Below are 18,270 nucleotides of genomic sequence, written 5' to 3'. Positions count from 1 at the left end.
AAAGGCCCTCCTAGCTCCTCTGTGTCCTTTATTTTATTCCCCTGATGTCCTGTGCCATACCCCAGAGCCCCACAGGAAGAATCTCTCTTCCTCTTTGTAGTCCCGCCCCTTTGCTGTTTTAGGGTGTGGTTTTCTCTGTTTCAGTTACTCCACCCTTGCAATCCCATCTGCTTATAAGCTTCCAGAAGCTTCTCAAAATTCTGATCCACTGATGGCACTGTTTTCTTGCTCTCAAGCACTGTTTATTCTATTTCCTAGCTGGGCATCTTGATGCCTGCCTGTAATCCCAGCACTTTGGAAGGCCAAGGCAGGCAGATCGCTTGAGGTCAGTTATTCAAGACCAGCCCAGGCAACATAGTGAGACCCCAATCTCCACCCAAAAGTAGAAAAAATTCGCTGAGCATGGTGGTGTGTACCTGGAAGGCTGAGGCAGAAAGATCACTTGAGCCTGGGAGTTCGAGGCTGCAGTGAGCCATGATTGTGCCACTGTACACCAGCCTGGGTAACAGAGCAAGACCCTGTCTCTTGCAGAAAGAAAAGATTTATTCTATTTCTTTCTACTTCTATGTCATTTCCAGGAAATGTGGAAGAAGAAGAAATAGCAAATGTCTGTTCTCATTCTACCCTCTTGAACAAGAATTTCTGTGGGCATTCTGTATATTTAATTCCTTTTTCTTTCCTTATATAAGAAGAAAATCAGTGACTGTTTGAAGTCTATTTCTGCTGGCGTCTCTCTGAGCGTCCCTGGTAAGGGAATTGGATTTGCTGTTCTGTGAGTACGTTCCTCCCAGCCACTAGGGGAAAACTGTTCAGTACTCAATGAACTCATCATACTCATGAATAGGGCAGTGGTTGTGTCTGCAGGAATCCCTGGAGCTGAGCCAGAAGTGGAGCACATTGTCCACAAGCCCCTGCCAGCCCAGATTTATGGCTGCAGCTCCGTGAATAGCCTTTGCTTCAAGCTCCAGTGGTTTGTAAGCTCATCCCAGATTCAGAAGTGTATGTCAAATGCCTACTCTACAGAGCCCTGGAGGAATTAATCATGAATCAAGGAGGGAAGGACTGAGGAGAGCTGAGAGCCACTCAGCATCCTCCAGCCTCCCAAGTGGCAGGAGGAGGCTGGGGGTTTGCTCATGTGTTAAATCCAGGTGGCCATGTCTCCCCTGTGTCTGTCCTGTCTACAGTGGTACCTTGAGGCATTCATCCGTCATCCATCGTCCATCACAATGACACTTGAGCTTCTTACCAAAGCCTTCAGCAGATCAAATGCTTGTTAATAAATCTTGAGTGCTCTGCCAGGCACTGTCCTGGGCATTTTACAGAATGTTGTCATTTAACGACTATTATTTTAAGGGACCTCATGAGGTGGGGATGTTGTTGTTCCATTTTAGAGATGAGGAAACAGATGTAGGAAGGTTCAGTGACTTGCCTGAGGTCATATAGCTATTATGTGACAGAGCAACCAGGATTCAAACCCAAGCAGTCTGGTTTCAGAGCCTATGATCTATTTTAGAATTAGCATTACCCTGGCCGGGCGCGGTAGCTCACGCCTGTAATCCCAGCAGTTTGGGAGGCCGAGGCCGGCAGATCACAAGGTCAGGAGATCGAGACCATCCTGGCTAACACGGTGAAACCCCGTCTCCACTAAAAGTACAAAAAAAATTAGCTGGACATGGTGGCGGGCGCATGTAGTCCCAGCTGCTCCGGAGGCTGAGGCAGGAGAATGGCGTGAACCCGGGAGGCGGAGCTTGCAGTGAGCTGAGATCCGGCCACTGCACTCCAGCCTGGGCGACAGAGCAACACTCCGTCTCAAAAAAAAAAGAATTAGCATTACCCTTCTAGGCTCTGTCTTCCGGTCTTCCCCAATCACAATGCTCAACAGGCATAAGAAGTCAGTTCCTGAACTATTACCCCTGAGAGGGTGGGCGCTCTGGCAGGACTGAACAGATCCCCACCCTCTAATGCTGATCTTGCTGCTTGTGCTGCCGAAGAGCCAGCCTGCCAGCAACAGAGACCAACGTGGAGCCCCCAGGATGGAACCACTCCATGTCACTTGGTAGCAACTTAGGTACATTGGACTCTTCCAGTTTTGAAGGAGCAGCAATTCATTTTGACTGAATCTGCACCAGTTCTGGGTACTGGTTTAACTCTCCTGCCCACAAGGTCTCGGTCGCCACCATCACCCGAGGGCTCACACAATGTCTGACCCACTGACAAAGGATCCCTCATAACATTGCTTGGGACCCAAGGAGCCCATATAGAGTGAAGGAGATGTAGAAGTGGATGTATGGCCTGGAATCCAATGGTCCTATCATATATTGTGCTATCCTGAAGCTGCTGGCCTGAGAGAAGCTGCTGGCCTGAGAGAGCAATGGGACAGCACTCTGAAGATGACACTAAGGTGTCAGTTTGGAGATGACGCCCTATGACCATGGGGCACTGTCCTCCAGGACACAATACCCACTTAAATCCACTACCATTATGATGCTTCATTCCCAGGAGAAAAGATTCATGGGTCTGGAAATTAAGGGGTTGAAGTAAGAGGAGGCTTCATTGTCATCAGTCCCAGTGACCCGAATCAGGGGATTTGTACTTCACATCCTGCAACTTCTGGGCTCTGTGGGTCTAGAGGTCCTGGCTCCCAGGGAAGGAAAGCTTCCACAGGAGACACAGCAAGAGTCCCAGTAGACCTTTTTTTTTTTTTTTTGAAATGGAGTTTTGCTCTGTCGCTGAGGCTGGATTGCAGTGGTACGCTCTCGGTTCACTGCAACCCCTGTTTCCTGGGTTCAAGGGATTCTCCTGCCTCAGCCTCCCAAGTAGCTGGGATTACAGACATGTGCCACCACACCCAGCTAATTTTTGTAGTTTTAGTAGAGATGGGGTTTCACTGTGTCGGCCAGGCTGGTCTTGAACTCCTGTCCTCAGATGATCCACCCACCCTGGCCTCCCAAAGTGCTGGCATTACAGGCTTGAGCCACCATGCCCGCACCCATTAGACTTTAAGAAACAGCTGCTACCCAGTAACTTTGGGCTCCTTTGTGTCGAGAAATGAACAGGCAAGAAAAAGAGTCACCACTGTGTCGGAAAAATTGATTCTAGCCATCATTAAGACTTAACAAGCGCCATCTATCATAGGGTCACCCAGATGATACACCAGACATCTCTTGGTAATCTCCTGCTGAATTTTGGTGTTAAATGGACAAGCACAGCAAATATGGCCTAAAAGAGGCATGGCGACCAGGGACTCGAACCCCTTAGGCATGAGTCTCAGTCACCCACCCAGATAAACCATCTAGATCAGCGGGGGTGCTCACTGAAGCTGAGAGGAATTTGGAATGGGGAGTGGAGGTGGGAGACATTTGGCCTTTTGGCCAAGGCAACTTCTGCGAGACTCAACTATGAGCTGCATTGGCATCCTCTGCAGCCATGAGGCCAGCAGCAATCACAGGGACTGTAGATTAATTTACTGCAGAAAAGAGGCTAACCAGAATCCTGGGGAAACTGTTCTGAGGCGGGGTGAACAGATTACAATGATGGGCTGCATAATACATTTGAGTCAACAACAGACCACATATATGATGGTGGTCCCATAAGATTATAATACTGTGATAATTAATTTATTTTGCAATCTTTTATTGAAGAGTACTGCTCCGTGCAGAGCAGGGCTAACTCACAGGCAGTGCACCCAGAGTTGGCCTATTTTCATTCTTCTTTAATAGCGAGGGGGGGCTAGCCTTGTTGCCCAGGCTGATCTCAGACTCCTGGGCTCAAGGGATCCTCCTGCTTCAGCCTCCCAAAGTGCTGAGATTACGGGTGTGAGGTACCATGCCTGGCCTTTAAAAAAAAAATGAATACTGTGTCTCTACTGTAGGTTTTCTATGTCTAGATATGTTCAGATACACAAATACCATTGTGTCATTGTGTTCAAATTGTCTGCAGTATTTAGTACAGTTACATGGTGTGTAGCCCTGGAGCAATAGTCTATACCATATAGCCTAGCTGTGTAGGAGGTTGTCCCATCTAGCTTTGTGTGAGGACAGTCTATGATGTTTGCACGGTGACAAAATCACCTATTGATGCATTTCTCTTAACACATCCCCATCATTAAGTGATGCATGACTATATTTGAAGCAAGTGGGTCCACCCTGGACTGTGGAGGATGCTGTGATGTGCCACGAGGTCTGCCCTTCAGGACTGAGGCATGTATTCCCTCCAAAATGAGCAGCAGCCTTGCCTGCTGGGAGCTCATAGCTGAGTCCCTTGCAGAAGTTGCCTTGGCCAAAAGTAGCTGCCTTGCCAATGGTCATGCTCCATCCTTGAGGGCAGCCCGCCCACATCCGATGCCTGGTTGGTGTGAGGGTAAAAAGGCCTAGCCCCCCTGCCCCAATCTGAAACACCTCTGAAGAGCTGCCTCAGCTTCTGAACCCCTGTAAGCTGAGCAGAGGCCTCTGTGGCAATGGTATTGCAATCCAGCTTCTCCCTCTGCGGCTCCTAATTTTCTTAGTTGCTTGCAAGTGATCCTAGTAACCACCCGCACAGTAATCTCCATCTCAAAGTCTCTTCCCCAGGATCCCATCCTAGAACAGGGACCATGGTGCTCTCGCTCGATGCTGCATCCCGGCACCTAGCATTTATAGGTGCTCAAGAAAAATTGGTGGAATAAATGAATACCCTACAACGGATCGCCCTAGTCCTCTTGCAAACTTTGCCTACATTATTGCAATACGATTCCTTACCTCCAAGCTGCTCTACCTGCCACAGCCACATTCATACTTCTAAAGTACTTCCACTGCTCAAGAACTCTCAGTGGCTCCTCATCACCAATAGAATCCCTTTGGCCTGGCATTTTAGGCCTTTAACAAGCTTGACCTGGCCTACCTGTCCAATCTCAGCTTTTAATTCTTTTTTTTTTTTTTTTTTGAATTTTTATTGAGACAAAGTCTCACTCTGTTGCCCAGGCTGGAGTGCAGTGGTACAATCTTGGCTCACTGCAATCTCTGCCTCCTGGGTTCAAGCAATTCTCCTGCTTTAGCCTCCCAAGTATCTGGGACTACAGGTGCCCACCACCAAGCCCGGCTAATTTTTGTATTTTTTAGTAGAGACGGTGTTTCACCATGTTGGTCAGGCTGGTCTCGAGCTCCTGAGCTCAAGTGATCTATCTGTCTTGGCCTCCCAAAGTGCTGGGATTACAGGCATGAGCCACCGCGCCTGGCCAGCTTTCAATTCTTATAGATCTCATCCTTCCAAGCTGACCAACCAGACAACTAGCCTTCCTCAGCCTCAGCTGCAGCTTCCTCTTTTCATGTGGTTCTCTTCCTAGGAAACATCCTACATCTTCTCCAAGTCTCCTTCTGGGTCTTTCCAAATCCTTTGCCTTCTTAATAGCAAGGCAGTAAAATGCAATGGGTATAGAGCCCAGGCACTGGGGTTAGAAGGTCCAGTTCATATTCCAGCTCCGTCACTTCCTGGCTGTGTTGCCTGGAGCAAGTTACTTTACCTCTCTGTGCCTCAGTTTCTTTATCTGTAAAATGGGGTTAATAATATAATTTACCTTCTAGGGAAAATGAGAGCTTAAAGGAGATTGTCTAGGTAAACCATTTAGAACAGCATCTGCCACATAGTTAACACGAAATATTGACTATTACTTTTTAGGATGGGGTCCAACACACATTTTCTATATTGGGCCACATAGTAAATAGTTCAGGCTTTGCAGGCCGTATATCTGCTGAAACTACTCAGTTCTGTTGCTGTGGCATGAAAATCACCATGGATAATACATAAATGGAGGGTGCGATGTATTCCAATAAAACTTTATTAACAAAACCAGTCAGTAGGTCGAATTCTGCCCATATGCCATAGTGTGCCAATTTCTGCTTCAGGGCCCATCACAAATAGGAAGTCCTCCTCAATCCCCCAGGAGAAAGTGGCTTCTTCCTACAGCTCTGAATATTCTCAGTACCTTAAACTACAACACCAGCAAATTACTGCCTGGGTGACATGTGGTCAGCATCATACCCTGCCTTGTGTTTAGGTTGGAAGAGTGTGGAAAGCAGCATTCATAGTGGCTAAAAGCATGGATGTTGTAGTTACCCACCATGTGATTCAAACAGATGATTTCACTCTCTGATCCTCAGTTTCCCCAACTGTAAAACAGAGATTGAAATAATACAGTAACACACACCTCTTGGGCTGCTGCGATGCGTCCAAGTGGAACAGTCCATCAGTGTTAGATGCATTATTATTTCGCTTGCAACCTTCCAGCCATTGTGTTGTTTTGCTGCTGTGGTTGATCCTAACAATACTGATAATGATGCTATTTTCTTGCTACACCATAGCTCCTTGATCCTGGAAGCCCTGGTATAGCTATCTCTGCACCCTTGCTCCCCCATCTCAGCCCCTACCTCCCGACCCAGGCCATGAACAGACATGTGGATGGGCAGCCTGGCTGCATAGCCAGCACTGGGTATTTACTTACGACTGGGGAACTCCTCCAATCCCGAAGCCCACCAGGCCCCGGAGCACCAGGATCCAGCTATACACGGGTGCAAAAGCACTAAGGATGCCATAGTACAGCGTCCACAGCACGCTGATCTTCAGTCCCTGCGGAGAAGGAAGACACGGAATCACAAGGGCTTTTCAGCGCCTCCAGGTAGCGTCTGCACTGCACTGAGAGCTGCCGATAATGAGGTCACGCTAAAGGAAGCCTACACAACCAAAGGGATACTGGAGTCCTCTGTATGGGGAGTGCCAACCCGTAGTGGGTGGGTAAGAAAATCGTGGGCCATTCTTGGTTGTCCCAATGATTGGCATTGAGTGCCAGTCTGGGCCAGATATGTCAGATATTCCACAATGCAGGAGACAAAATAGACTTGTCCTGCATCTCATACCATCTCAAATGTTCTGCCCACCCATCATGCAGCTGGAACTGTTTCTGATGGTCCACACCTAGACCTTTTGCTCTGTCTCACACATTCAAGACTTTTTCTTTGGCATAGTTTGAATACACACTTAATTTTTCAGGAATGCCACTTTCAGATAAGTCAAAAGAAAATTTACTTTGTTTGACCTGGAACTTTACAAAATTGTTCTTTTCGGGAAACCATGCTGTCAATGACAACGCTGTGTGCAGCATTTGAGCCACTGATGGGAAACTTCAGTGTCAGCTTTCATGCACAGGGTTTATCTATAATAGACTGATTTAAACCTTATTTTAAAAGGTCAAATGTAAAGCCTGTAATCCCAGCACTTTGGGAGGCCGAGACGGGCGGATCACGAGGTCAGGAGATCGAGACCATCCTGGCTAACACGGTGAAACCCCGTCTCTACTAAAAAAAAAATACAAAAAATTAGCCGGGCGAGATGGCGGGCGCCTGTAGTCCCAGCTACTCGGGAGGCTGAGGCGGGAGAATGGCGGGAACCCGGGAGGCAGAGCTTGCAGTGAGCTGAGATCCGGCCACTGCACTCCAGCCTGGGCGACAGAGCGAGACTCCGTCTCAAAAAAAAAAAAAAAAAAAAAAAAAGGTCAAATGTAAAGAAAAAGCATCAATAATATTCCGTTAAATCCAAACATATTTAAATCAGGGGCAGATATTGACCCCTTGTCACCTAGACAGAGTTGTAAGTAAACATTTGCATATTAAAAATAAATTTTATTTTATGAATGATGTTTTAAATTTATCCCTCCTGGTTAGCACTTTAGAACTGATTTCTTTCTTTTCTCATTGGCAAGTTTATCTTGGCATCATTATTCTAACATCTATTGTACCAAGATAAAACTATATCAAAGTATAATTGTACTGAGTGATATTTTTACTATGAAGAATAAAACATAATATAAAGGCAGTTTCCTGTGTTGGCAAACTCATTTTGAAGTTATTTTAATGAATGACATACTCTTAGATCCTCCTAATTTGCAAACCAAACAAAGAACTTATTTCTTTCTTATTTATTTATTTTGAGACAGGATTTCATTCTGTTGCCCAGGCTAGAGTGCAGTGGTGCAATCTCGGCTCACTGCAGCCTCAACCTCCGGGCTCAAGTGATCATCCCACTTCAGCCTCCCAAGCAGCTGGAAGCATAGATGTGTGCCATCATGCCTGGCTAATTTTTGTATATTTTACAGAGGTGGCATTTCACCATGTTGCCCAGGCTATTCTCAAACTCCTGGGATCAAGTGATCCACCCACTTCAGCCTCCCAAAGTGCTGAGATTACAGGTGTAAGCCACCACGCCCAGCTGATTTCTTTTTTAAAGTATGTGAGTGACTAGGTTATTTTATCTTTGAAAGTTTTTTCTGGATAGTTAAGAAGGCATTATTCGAATTGTTCACTTTCTTAAAGAAATGGAGTGTTGCTATGTTGCCCACACTGATCTTGAGCTCCTGAGTTCAAGGGATCCTCCTACCTCAGTCTTCTGGGTAGCTGGGATTACAGAGGCAAATTTTTGACATTTTTAAAGTAAAGGAGGCATGTGTTCAATAGGGTCAAGAACCACAGAGGGACACAATGCTTCAAGACAAACAGGGGGCCGAGCGCGGTGGCTCACACCTGTAATCCCAGCATTTGGGGAGGCTGGGGCCGGCGGATCACTTGAGGCCAGGAGCTCCAGACTAGCCTGGTCAACATGGTGAAGCCCCGTCTCTACTAAAAATGCAAAAATTAGCCAGGCGGAGTGGCAGGTGCCTGTAGTCCCGGCTACTCGGAAGTCTGAGGCATGAGAATTGCTTGAACCCAGGAGGTGAAGGTTGCAGTGAGCCAAGATCATGCCACTGCACTCCAGCCTGAGCGACAGAGTGAGACTCTATCTCAAAACAAAACAAAACAAGAAAGACAAACATGGCACATATTCCTGGAGTGTTAATTACCCTTAGAGATTGAAAAAAAAATAAGAATAAACAAATACTATTTTTATGTCACAATCGATGCCAAATATGAGAGGGTAAAATGCAAATTTCGCATGTATTTTCAACCTGCTCTGTGAGGTCTGGGGCAGGCCTCTTTCTGCAATACCCTTCCCAGAGCTCCAAGGGTGAGTTCACCTTCCTGTCCCCCGGGGAATACTTCAGGGGACAAGTATGAAACACACTGATTTTTTGAAAGTGAATTAAAGGAGATGAGCGAGGAAATTTGGAAGCCTACCAGATGATTTCAGATCTTTTAGAAAATGACTTTAGGTGGCAGAGAGAATATTTTAAATAACTTTGCATCTCCTCACAAAAAAGTTATTTCTTTTTCATTTCAGTCTTCATTTTTATGATTATGTCAAAGAGAAAGAGTCCGTGAGGTGCCAGTCTGTAAACACCTATTTATTTATCTCTATTTGTATTTATTTATTTACTTATTTGAAATAGAGTCTCGCTCAGTCACCCAGGCTGGAGTGCAGTGGCACGATCTCAGCTCACTGCAACTTCCGCCTCCTGGGTTCAAGCGATTCTCCTGCCTCAGCCTCTGAGTAGCTGGTATTCCAGGTTTGCGCTACCATAGCCAGCTAATTTTTGTATTTTTAGTAGAGAAGGGGTTTTGCCATGTTGGCCAAGGTTTTGCCATGTTGCCCAGGCTGGTCTCGAACTCCTGGACTCAAACAATCCACCCGCCTCAGCCTCCTAAAGTGCTAGGATTACAGGCATGAGCCACCACACCCAGCTGACACCTTTTAAGAACAGCTATTCTGCTCTCTATTTAACACAGAAGGCACTGGGACAACCACAACCACTTAGAATTTAATAACATTGTTTTATTTGTGTTGCATTTATTTTTGCAGACACTTCCTACTTAAGGCAATTGTTATTGATCTTCCAATTAAAACTATAGTTTCACTTTCCAAAAATATATTCCAATTTCTTTTTATTAGCCCCATGTTACAGGTGATAGATTTTTAAAAAGCAATTTGATATGAAGAAAGTTATTAAGTTAAGGACAAGGTGGCTCATGCCTGTAATCCCAGTACTTTGAGAGCTTGAGGCAAAAGGATCACTTGAGGCTAGGAGTTTGAGACCAATCTGGGCAACATAGCGAGACCCTTGGTCTACAAAAATTAAATTTAAAAAAAGAAAGAAAGGAGAAAGATATTAAGTACACAAGATAATAGATGGCACAGGATTGACTAAAGTCTAGGAAGCGATGATAATAATAAAGCAACATTTTTGCACTCCTAAATGCATGACTGTGACATCGGTACTGGCCATACGGACATTTAATCCCTTTCTTTTGGCTTAAGCTAACTTAATAGGGACTTTCTTCCTTGGAATCCAAGGAGTCTTGAATCAAACACAAGACTTAATTAGCAGCAGTGGGAGAAAAGAAGGCACCGAGATGATTGCATGGGAATTAACCCTCCTTCAAGGTCTGCTGGGAGCCGTATTATCCCCCTGCCAGGCAGCAGAGACACACTGATCTGTCCTGTTTGGTCGCAGCAGGCTGCAGCTGGCTCTGCATTTGTCTGCTGATGCCATGGCTTTCCAGCTGCCCCAAAACGAGGGCTCAGCAACCCTGTGTAAGGACTGTCACGGCTATTACAAAAGCAGGGGGTGCTGCCAGCAAGTCCCACCCAAGAGCTTGTGTGGGACTCTGCAGGAATGTCTCACGGGCCTTTGGGCTTCTCATTAACTGTGACTGTCATTCAGTCTAATATCTGTTCTGCCCTTTATAGATTGATAGCTCCTTCCTTCCTTCTTTCCTCCTTTCCTCTCTCCCTTCTTTTTACATTTATTGAGCATCCCCTGTATATAAGGCTCCAGGGTAGGTGCATAGACATTATGCATTCATTAATTTGCTCATTTGATAAGCATGTATTAAGCACCTGCTGTACACCAGACACTGACATATATTCTTCACCCATTCATTCATTTATTCAATAAACACATGTTGAACACGTGCTGTGGATCCAGCATTAAAGATACTGATATATATTATTCATCCATTCGTGCATAAAATATGCATATATTGAACACCTGCTGTTTGCCAGGCCCTGGGCTACCGTAGGGAACATGACAGCCAGAGTTTCTGACTTCATGGAACTTTCATTTGCATTTCATTCACCGTTGTCACATCATTACGCTGGGTCCTCACAGCAGCCCTGTGAACAAAGGTTATTATTTTCATGTCTGCTTTACAAATTAGCAGAGCAAGGGCCCAAGTGGTTGAGCGATCAGTCCGTGGTGCCAAAGTTGGAGTCAGAACTTCCAACCTCGAATGAGCCACTGCCTTCCTCTAGAGCCTTTGATGGCTCCCTGTTACCTCTGACAGAGAACATAAACGCACAATGCAAGTGTAACACAGCAAGGATGGGGGGCCTGGCGGAATTACAGAGAACTTGCCCTGTCTTGTCAGCCTCTGTTCAACTCTAGCCAAAAATTACCATGACAAAATGTGGATTCCAGGCCCAGATTACCTGATTTTCCAAAAAAATCATAACTTTATTTTTATGCAAGATGTCACTTTTGAAATGGAGGCAACTGATTCAAAATCCTTTAAAATGTTGTGCAGGATAAATAAAACACATTGGGGCCATATTTGGCCTATGGGTTACAGTTTGCAACTTGTAGCCTAGAAAACCTGGCGCCCGTGGGCCAAACATGGCCCGTGGTATTCTCTAACATGCTCAACCAAAGGACAATATTCACAGGTCAAGGAGCCCCCAGGGATCCTCAGAGGGAGTCTGAGCGCCTGCCAGGCACCTCCACTTCCTTCTTAAAGATAAGATAGACCTAATAGCTTTTGAACTAGATAGTGACCGCTCCATACCATATTCAAAGTGTATTATACACTTTTTCTTTCTTTCTTTCTTCCATCCTTCCTTCCTTCCTCCCTCCCTCCCTCCTTCCCTCCGTCCCTTCCTCCCTTCCCTCTCTCCCCCGCTTCCCTCCCTCCCTTCCTTCCCACCCCCTGCTTCCCTCCCTCCCTTCCTTCTTTTCCTTTCCTTGCTCTGTCACCCAGGCACTTGAGCCCAGGAGTTCAAGGATTGTGCAGTGGTACAATCACAGCTCACTACATCCTTGAACTCCTGGGCTCAAGCGATCCTCTCACCGCAGCCCCTAAGTAGCCTGGACCACAACCACATGCCACCACGCCTGGCTACATTTTCTTATTTAATCCCCCCATTAAAGTGCCTATTATGGAGTCTATTTTGCAGATGGGGAAACTGAAGCTCAGGGAGGTGAAGGATCTTGCCCAAGGTCACCTCAGTCAACAGGGGTGCACTATGATATAAACCTGGATGTGTTTATCTCCATGTCTTCAAGACCACACACCTACAGTTGCCTTCGCCTTTCTGCGGCTGCCACAAACTCCCAGGCGGTAGAAACTCCTGTAGGAACCGAAGTGGCTCACTGAGTCCTAACCCCGTATGTGAATGCCCCACAATATCACGCAGTGAACGCCCCGGCAGGAACCTTACTGCTGAGCCAGGGCAGATCAAGGAGGTTCTCGGTGGTTGCCAAGGCTTGCCAGCTGCCTGGCTTGCCCAGTGTTCCTGGGGGAATTCTGGGGAAGCTTTATAATTAGAATCTGATCTGTCCTTCCTGAGGTTGGGCCAGAATTCCATGCTGGGGAGAAGGAAGCTCTGCAATCTGGGGACACTTTCTCTTTCCCTCTGGTCAGGCCAGTTTCATGTTGGGTATGGAATTTATCAAGCTGGTTGGGAGAACTGGTGGGACACCATATGGGCAGCCCTCCTGGGCTTCATCTATTTGGGATGGATGAATGTTCAACTAATCAACTAAATTCTGAGGGATAATTCAGTTATGTCTCCCAGCAGCCAAGGTCAGGGTTAAGGATGTGGACCCTGGAGCCAGGTGTGCCTGCATTTCAATGCTGGCATTGCCTTTTACGGGCACCCCAAGCTTGGCAAATGATAGGTATAATAATGGACATTTATGTAATTTTCTCTGTGCCAAGAGCTTTATGTACAAGGGCCATTTACTCCTCATAACAGCCCCATGGGAGAGGCTATTCTTATCCCACCTACAGATGAGAAAACTGAGACACAGAGAAGTTGAATAGCTCGCCCAGTATGCAGCTTTTAAGTAGAGGAGCTGGGATTTGAACCCAAGCAGTCTGGCCTCAAAACCCAGGCTTTTCACAATGACACTGCATTATTTCATTTGTCAAAATGAGCTTCTTTGGTAAATATTGAAATGAGGGCCGAGGCCGGGCATGGTGGCTAACACCTCTAATCCCAGCATTTTGGGAGGCCCATGTGGGTGGATCACGAGGTCAGGAGATCGAGACTATCTGGCTAACACAGTGAAATCCCGTCGCTACTAAAAATACAAAAATTAGCCAGACCTGGTGGCATGCGCCTGTAGTCCCAGCTACTCAGGAGGCTGAAGCAGGAGAATCGCTTGGACCCAGGAAGTGGAACTTGCAGTGAGCGGAGATCGCACCACTGCACTCCAGCCTGGGCAACAGAGTGTGACTCTGTCTCAATTAAAAAAAAAGAAAGAAAGAAATGAGGGCTGAGTAGGCCCAGGAGATGAAGAAAGATCATGAAGAGCGGATGCCACATCACTGCAATTTGGTGATATTGTCTGCACATGTTTTCTAGAACCTGGTTTCTCAACCTCAGCACCGCCAACATCTTGGACTGGGTCATTCTTTGTGGTGGGGGCTGTCCCATGCACTGTGGGCTATGGAGCAGAATCCTTGGCCCCTATGCACTGGATGCCAGTAGCACACCCCTCCCCCCAGGTGTGACAATCAAAAATGTCTTTAGACATTGCCAAGTACCCCCAGCCCTGCACTGAGAACTACTATTTTGGAAGGTGCCAAAACATGTTTGCAATCTGCAAGATTCAGTACATGGCATTTCTGTAAACCCCTCTATAAATCTCTTTAAAATCCCAGCTTAGAGCTTTCTCTTCTGAGGCCCTTCACAAACATGAAGATGTCTATGTGGGAACACTAAGTGAATTACTGCCCCTAGTGGCAGAGTAAACATACTCTTCCAAGGGAAGTTGGGATCCTACATGAATGACCATTGTGCATTGTGGACTTTCCACGTCAATAAAAAACATTCATCAGGCAGTTGCTGCTCTGGAGAGGATAAGAAAGTAGCAGAAAGTGGAAACAAGGAGGTCTGGTTCTCATCCACCGCAGCTCAGTCACTCGAGAAGTATTTATTGAGTGTGCACTCTGAGCCAGGGAGGTCAGGCTCTGGGGCCAACTCAGTGAACAAAACAAATGCAGCCCCTTTCCTCATGGAGTTTACTAAATTCCCTCCAAGCTCTTCAGTCCTGTGACTGTGGCAGACATCACTAGTCAATCACAGCACTGTCCCACTGAACCTTCTGACTCCTCAAATCCATGTTTCTGGCCTCCTCTAATAAATGATTAGAACAGACACAGGGACAAAACCAACCTGCCCTTTCGTTTTGGGGATTCAATGAATGGTAGCTATGAATATCTGTGTTTTCTAATCCAGCCTCCTCTGATATAAATAAGGAAATTTCAGCCCTAGATGGGGAGTGGCTTGCTTTAGTCATGCAGTGTCAGATTCAAGCCCAAAGTTAAGGTATTTTTACTCATTTTCTGTTATATTCCTCACTGCTTTATAATTCAGCAATTGGATAGCAGAATTTGGGTTCAGCAAATTTCCTCATTATGGATTCCTGAAGTGTGTGTGCGTGCGCGTGTTTGTCTGTGTGCGTGTGTGTGTGTGTGTGCATGTTTGTCTCAGGAACAAATAAATGAATTTTTTTTTTTCCAGACAGAGTCTTGCTCTGTTGCCCTGGCTGGAGTGCAGTGGCATGATCTCGGCTCACTGCAGCCTCCCCATCCTGGGTTCAAGCGATTCTCCTGCCTCAGCCTCCTGAGTACCTGGCACTACAGGCGCGCGCCACTGGGCCTGGCTAAGTTTTGTATTTTTTGTAGAGATGGGGTTTTGCCATGTTGCCCAGACTGGTCTTTAACTCCTGAGCTCAGGTGATGTATCCTCCCAAAGTGCTGGGATTACAGGCATGAGCCACCACTCCTGGCCTCCTTTGATTATTTTAAAGGCTTAAAGATTAACATTGGATTCAGCCTCAGACAGCCACAGCTTTACAGTTCTTTTAACGGCTGCTCAGCTCCATCAAAACAAAAATGACTCTGTTTTATTTTCAGAGGTGTTTTCTCTTCTCTCCTTCTTTCCCTCCTCCTTCCCTCCCTTCTTTCTTCCTTTTTTTCTTCCTTCTCCCCCTTCCTCGCTCTCTCTCCCAACCTCCTTCCTTTCTTCCTCTCGCCCTCCCTTCCTACCTCTCTTTCTTTCTCCTTTCTTCTTTCTCTCTTTTCTTTTATTTTTTTTTTTTTTCCAGACAGAGTCTTGCTCTGTTGCCCTGGCTGGAGTGCAGTGGCATGATCTCGGCTCACTGCAGCCTCCCCATCCTGGGTTCAAGCGATTCTCCTGCCTCAGCCTCCTGAGTACCTGGCACTACAGGCGCGCGCCACTGGGCCTGGCTAAGTTTTGTATTTTTTGTAGAGATGGGGTTTTGCCATGTTGCCCAGACTGGTCTTTAACTCCTGAGCTCAGGTGATGTATCCTCCCAAAGTGCTGGGATTACAGGCGTTAGTCACCGCACCGGCCCTCTTTACTTCCTTCCTTTTTTCCTTCTTTCCCTCCCTCTGTCCCTTTTCCCTCCGTCCCTTCTTCTTTCCTTCCCTCCTTTTTTTCCCTTCCTCCCTCCCTCCCTCCCTCCCTCCTTTCCTTCCTTCCTTCCTTCTTCCTTCCTTCCTTCCTTCTTCCTTCCTTCCTTCCTCCTTCCTTCCTTCCTCCTTCCTTCCTTCCTTCCTTCCTTCCTTCCTTCCTTCCTTCCTTCCTCTCTCCTGTCCTTAAACTCTTGTTCATTCTTCCAACCAGAAAGTCACTGTGCCATCATTCATATGCTCCAGAAACAGGAAATGGGTGGGAGGGCAGATGGGGGCAGAATCTAGAGAGCTGCCACTGAAGACCAGAGTAATTCCTTCTTGGGTTAACAGGGGGGTAATAACCAGCTTTTGCTTTCTTTGGGAGCCCCAGAGAGGACTTTCCAACTGCCATCTCCAGCGCCATCACCAGTCAAGATCCCGAGGCCCATCATGGCTGCATTTAGTTTCCAGCCTGCTGCCTCTGGAGTTACAGTCTTGGCAATTATATTAATCACCATTTCTTGGCAATTATATTGATCACCATCTTCCAGGTGTCTATTGGCCACAGTTTCCTGCGCAGTAGCAGTGAGAGGGGATGCAGCAGGAGTTTGCATCCTCTGTGGCATTGCTGGAACGTTCATTCATTCATTGAGCCATCACCTGCTTTTGGAGCACCTACCGATCCAAGCCACTGGCATCACAGTGAAGACAGAGTTCTAGACTTAGAATGAGCAAGACCTGCCTCTGTGATGCACAACTATGTAGCCCTGGGTAAGTTGCCCACTCTCTGTGCCTCAGTTTCTTCTTCTATCAAGTCAGAGTGATAATAGTACCTATTTCAATGGTTATTATGGGGATTGAATGAGCTAATGCATGAACCATACTTTGTATCATGCCTGCTATACAATGCACTATTTTATTTTCAGCCCATGACTTGCTAGTTGTAGTGGAGATTGCCTGTTACCTACCCAGCATCCAGATCTCACTTCTTCCTTCCTAACAGAATTCTAGGTTTGTTCAAGTAGCCCATTCCCAGCTCCAGTAGTAGGTTATTCTTAGTCTAAACCAATCATTTTCAAAGTATGGTCCCAAAACTAGCAGCATTGACGTTGCATGGGGACTTGTCAGAAATGTTATACTTGGAGTTTCAGTTTACATGTGTCCTGTGCCTAGCAGGTGCCTGGCATTGTACAAAGAGATTCACACAGTGGCTCACATCTGTAATCCCAGCACTTTAGGAGGCTGAGGTGGAAGGACTGCTTGAGGCCAGGAGTTTGAGACCAGCCTGGGCAACATAGTGAGACCCTGTTTCTCTACAAAAAATAAAAAAACAATTAACTGGGCATGGTGGCACAAGTCTTATCCCAGCTACTTGGGAGGCTGAGGTGGAAGGATTGCTTGAGCCCAGGAGGTCAAGGCTGCAATTAGCTATGATTGCACCTCTGCACTCCAGCCTGGGCAACAGAGCAAGACCTTGCCTCGAAAAAACAAAAGAAACAGTGATTTACACCTCAATTAACCCTAATTCATCTCTCTTAACCCTCCAATACAGGTTCTGTTATTTTCTTCTTTATTCATATTAGGAAATTGATGATCAGAGAGGTCAATTTGACTGAGCCCAGTGACTCACGCCTGTAATCCCAGCACTTTGGGAGGCCATGGCCGGCGGATCACTTGAGGTCAGGAGTTTGAGACCAGCCTGGCCAACATGGTGAAACCCCGTCTGTACTAAAAATACAAAAAATAGCCGGGTGTGGTGGCAGGTGCCTATAATCCCAGCTACTTGGGTGGCTGAGGCAGGAGAATCACTTGAACCCAGCAGGCAGAGGCTGCAGTGAGCCAAGATCGTATGATTGCACTCCAGCCCGGGCAAGACTCCGTCTCAAAAAAAAAAAAAAAAAATGGGGATTTGCTTGCCCAAGATCACACAGCCAGTAGTGGCAAAGTTGAGACTGAACCCAGGTCCACCTGATGTCAAGGCCCTGAGCTGTAAGTTCCCTGTTCCTTCTTGTCTACAAATCCATTTCATATCATGTCTGGGCTCTCCCAAAGGCTGGCTCTAAGATAAGGATCCTAGTAAAGATAGTTTATTTGAGCAGATTCCAGTAGGGGAGTGGAGAAGTGAGACAGGGAAGGGAAGGAAGGTAACTCAGGATGTCTTCATGAACAGGTTCCCACAGCAGACACTGGAGCTCAGTCCTGCTGGGATTGAGAAATTATTTTCTGGGTGCAGTGGCTCATGTCTGTAATCCCAGTGCTGTGGGGAGGCCAAGGCAGGAGGATCGCTTGAGGCCAGGAATTTGAGACCAGCCTGCACAACATGGTGAAACCCCATTTCTACAAAAAATACGAAAATGAGCTGGGTGTATTGGTGCACGCTTGTAGTCCCAGTTGCTTGGGGGGCTAAGGTGGGAGGATTGCTTGAGCCTGGGAGGTTGAGACTACTGTGAGCTGAGACTGTGTCACTGCACTCCAGCAAGACCCTGTCTCAAACAAAAACAAAAAACCCAAAATTTGAGAAATAGCTCTCTTTAGGACAAGAGAATCAATGGCTTTATCTACCATCCTTTGACTGCCCCAGCCAGGGGTAATGAGGAAATGATTCCAGCCCGGGGATGTAAGTAGGCACTGACTGTCTAGATTCTGAAATGCATATGCTTGGGCCCCACTA

General features: G+C 46.6%; 1 protein-coding gene across 3 annotated transcripts in view; it reads right to left on the bottom strand.

Annotated features, from left to right (window-relative positions):
• The window catches only part of SVOP (SV2 related protein), a 112,202-nt gene that overhangs the window by 48,115 nt on the left and 45,817 nt on the right, over positions 1-18,270 (bottom strand). For all 3 annotated transcript variants that reach the window (XM_033220721.1, XM_033220723.1, XM_033220722.1), the window contains exon 6: positions 6,476-6,600. In XM_033220721.1, the coding sequence (XP_033076612.1) occupies positions 6,476-6,600 (125 nt within the window). The remainder of the gene's footprint in view (positions 1-6,475; positions 6,601-18,270) is intronic.

This window comes from Trachypithecus francoisi, unplaced genomic scaffold (assembly GCF_009764315.1).
Source record: "Trachypithecus francoisi isolate TF-2019V2 unplaced genomic scaffold, Tfra_2.0 Lachesis_group11, whole genome shotgun sequence".
Lineage (NCBI taxonomy): Eukaryota > Metazoa > Chordata > Mammalia > Primates > Cercopithecidae > Trachypithecus > Trachypithecus francoisi.
Note: the sequence above shows the minus strand (reverse complement) of the source record. Positions and strands in the feature narration are given on the sequence as shown.